This window comes from Thermobia domestica, chromosome 6 (genome assembly GCF_964235325.1).
Source record: "Thermobia domestica chromosome 6, izTheDome1.hap1.1, whole genome shotgun sequence".
Classification (NCBI taxonomy): Eukaryota; Metazoa; Arthropoda; class Insecta; order Zygentoma; family Lepismatidae; genus Thermobia; species Thermobia domestica.
Genome location: NC_137459.1, coordinates 253310324 through 253313844, shown reverse-complemented (window position 1 = coordinate 253313844; position 3521 = coordinate 253310324). Strand labels below are relative to the sequence as shown.

General features: G+C 38.8%; 1 protein-coding gene and 1 pseudogene across 1 annotated transcript; both read right to left on the bottom strand.

Annotated features, from left to right (window-relative positions):
* Positions 1-319: 319 nt before the first annotated feature.
* On the bottom strand, positions 320-991 carry LOC145687501 (general transcription factor II-I repeat domain-containing protein 2A pseudogene; annotated as a pseudogene).
* Positions 992-1015: 24 nt separating this feature from the next.
* On the bottom strand, positions 1016-1618 carry LOC145687500 (general transcription factor II-I repeat domain-containing protein 2-like). The gene has a single exon (XM_081760964.1). It carries the CDS (start codon positions 1616-1618, stop codon positions 1016-1018), a length of 603 nt encoding a protein of 200 aa, XP_081617090.1.
* Positions 1619-3521: the final 1903 nt, after the last annotated feature.

Genomic DNA, 3521 nt, shown 5'->3' with positions numbered 1-3521 from the left:
AACATTGACATAACATTGGCAGCATTTGTATGCAGTCGAGGAAATCGACATCGAGGGAAATTCCTATAGAACTCTTGTAAATTGCTTTTCTGATGGAATTTCTCTTTAAATTCCCTGTCGCACACTAAGTCTATAAGTTTCAACTGAACATCAGAAGGAGCGTCTGCAATGTTTGTAGAGAATGGGGTGGCAAATACCCTGAAGCTCATCTCCAAACATTTTATGTCCTCAAATCTGGTTTCAAACTCGTCCTTAAGGCTAAGCAGCAAACTGCGGTAATGAGTAGAGTCAAATAGTTTACCGGATTCTTGTAAGGTGCCTAAGCTGGGAAAGTGAAAAAAATCTTCTTTTCAAATTGCTGCGCCCAAAGGGATAGCTTCATTTTGAACGCTTCGACGCGATCGCACATATTTGTAATTAGCAGATGTTGACCCCGCAATGAGAGGTTAAGAGCATTGAGATGAGTAGTTATGTCTGCCAAAAACGCAAGGTTGCATCTCCATTGGTCGTCTTTCAGTTCTGGCACGGAATGATCGTTCATATCGAGAAACATACCAATGTTGATTAGTAACTGAAAGAACTGGTTTAACAAGTTCCCACGGCTCAGCCACCGCACCTCAGTATAATAAGGTATGTCTCCGTATGCACTGTTTAGGTCTTCGAGGAAGGATTTAAATTGGCGATGTCTCAGTCCATGCTTTCTGAGGTAGCTGGTGGTACGAACTACAACGTCCATGACATCGTTCATCGTTACACTCTTTGCACACAACTGTTCCTGATGCAACATACAATGAATTTCCCTGATATCATGCGACACCCCAAGCTCTTGCAGTTTTTGTTTTAGTCGCGCCACGAACTCTGCTTCCTTCCCAACCATAGCAGGTGCCTCATCGGTCGCTACAGAAACCAGTGCATTCCACGCAAGGTCTGTATTTTCGACACTCTCTTCAACACACGCAAGAATGTCAGCGCCCGTTGTGGTGCCCTTCATAGGTACTATGTGCAACAGTTCCTCTCAAATCTCCAGATCACTATGTACACCATGAATAAAGATAGCAAGGTGCGCAGTATCTCTAACATCCGTACTTTCGTCGAGCGCCAGGGAAAATGCAATAAACGTTTTCGAAAGTTCCGATAGCTGGCTCAAAACATCATCTGCAAGATGTGCTATGCGTCGTGTAATAGTCTGTCGGGAATGTGGAACCGATTCAAACTGCTGTATTCGAGATGGACAAAAGTCTTCTGCTGATATTACTATACACTCTTTTATTAGGTCTCCGTCTGTGAAAGGGCGCAACAATTTCGCAATATGCAACGCAATTTTGTAACTCACCCGCACAGAGGCTTCACACGTTCTCTCCCAGTCTTCCTTTTCCGATGCGGCCTTATTCTCTTTCAACTTCTTCAATTCTTCTTTGCGAAAATTTCCTTCAAGTTCCCTGTATTGCTCCGCGTGATAAGTATTGTAGTGACGTTGAAGGTTGAACTTTTTAAATCCGTGTAATGTTTTAAAGCACACTAAACATTTGGCTACACCGTCATCTTCGACAAAGAGATAATCCTCCTCCCACTGCGTGTTGAACTTAAGTGTAGGTGTAAGGCAGCGTCGTTTCGCCATCTTACCGCTTTCAACTCTTTACAACGACTGTGCTCGATAGTGGTCTCTATAAGCAGATGTACACAGGGGGAGTTAGTGGCTAGATAACTACCGTATTATGTATGCAGGTGCCAAAACTGGAAGCACGGATGATAGTAGGCTGAGCATAAGTGGCACTAGTCGCTGTCTGCTATACACTAGTAAAGCTGTTTCGTCATGTACTTAATCTTTACTTTTGTTACTACTACTACTACTACTACTACTACTAATAATAATAATAATAATAATAGTAATAATAATAATAATCTGTATTATTATTATTAGTAGTAGTAGTAGTACTAGTAGTAGTAGTAATAGTAGTAGTAGTAGTAGTAGTAGTAGTAGTAGTAGTAGTAGTAGTAGTAGTAGTAGTAGTAGTATTCGGGCCAAAGAGGGATGAAAATGGGGAATGGAGAAAATTCATAACGAGGAATTGCATAGTTTATACAGCTCACCTAACATTGTTAAGGTCATTAAATGTAGAAGGTTCAGGAGGGCAGGCCATGTAGCCAGAAGGGAAGAAATTAGAAACGCTTTCATAATTTTAACTGAAAACCCAATTGGAAGAAGACCTCTAGGAAGACCTAGGCGTAGATGGGAAGGGAATATTAAGATGGATCTTGCAGAAATAAGAGTACAGAGTAGAAACTGGATCCAGTTGGCTAAGGACAGAAGTTAGTGGAAATATTTTGTAAACGCGGTATTGAACCTTCGGATTCCATAGGTCATAGAGTTAGTTAGTTAGTTAGTTATTATTATCTAAAAGAAATGTTCAAATGTTGTTAAGAGACAATTATACAGAAGAACTGAGTTAAGACCAAACACTAATTTGGCGGAAGGAAATTCCAGTGCAGTCCAGCCCACTTTAAGCGTTATCCGTGCAACCCACGTTTCATGTTCAAGACATTGGGAATAATTGTTCGTATCATTCAGTTGGAATGTTTCTTCCGAGTTTACGCTGTTACAGTAGGCCTACAACATTGTGACTTTCAAAATCAGTCAGTAACTATCGAAGAAAGACAAGCGTGTAGCTTCAGTCGTTGATATGATTTAACATTCTTTTTCACTTTAGTAGATTGGGTACATAACTTCTGGCCCACTTTCCCCCCACCCCCTAACTACCAAAAATTACATATCCGCCACTGACCATTACACTTTAACACAGAAGGATAGCATAAAGCGAGATTGGGTAATTGCACTGCGCATGCTTTTATGACATTTAAATCATAAAAACTTACATCTAAAAACTTACAATCTAAAACTATTTCTCTTCTATCTTATAGTGTCCCCATGGTAGAGTATCTATCCCATTCTTTAAAACACATCTCTTATCATCCACACAACTTAAAGCTAGCTTATTTACTTCTATACTGTACAAATCGTGCTTATAACTTCTAATCAAATTCATCTTCTTATAATATTCTCTTTGGCTAATCAAACAGTCCTTATATTCGTCAAATGTGAGTTCTTTATACACAACACTCTTCTTAACACCTTTAGCTTTCTTACAACACTTTTCTTTATCGAACTTACCTTTAAAATCTTTATCTGTTAAATCTATTTGAGGTGCTTTTATACTGTACATCTTACTTCTTAAACCCACAAACTCTTCTATGATTGTACCTTTAATCTCATCCTTCATCTTACCAAGTATTTTCTTATTTATTTGTGGTATCTTATGTTTGTTATTTTTAGGGTAGTCACTGGTATCGAAGTAATCAATGTAGTTTTTCATGTCCTCGTACACATCTTCTGTTTGAATATGGTATATATAGCTATCAGTATCTGTATAACATACTTCTATTTTGTCTTGGTATTTTGGTTTCATCACATTGTAATGGAAGTCGTACATTAAATATTTCGATAGATCTAAGATACTCATTCC

Coding starts and splice junctions, on each gene's coding strand:
- LOC145687500 (XM_081760964.1), bottom strand. CDS start 1,618: ATGGCGAAACGACGCTGCCTTACACCTACACTTAAGTTCAACACGCAG.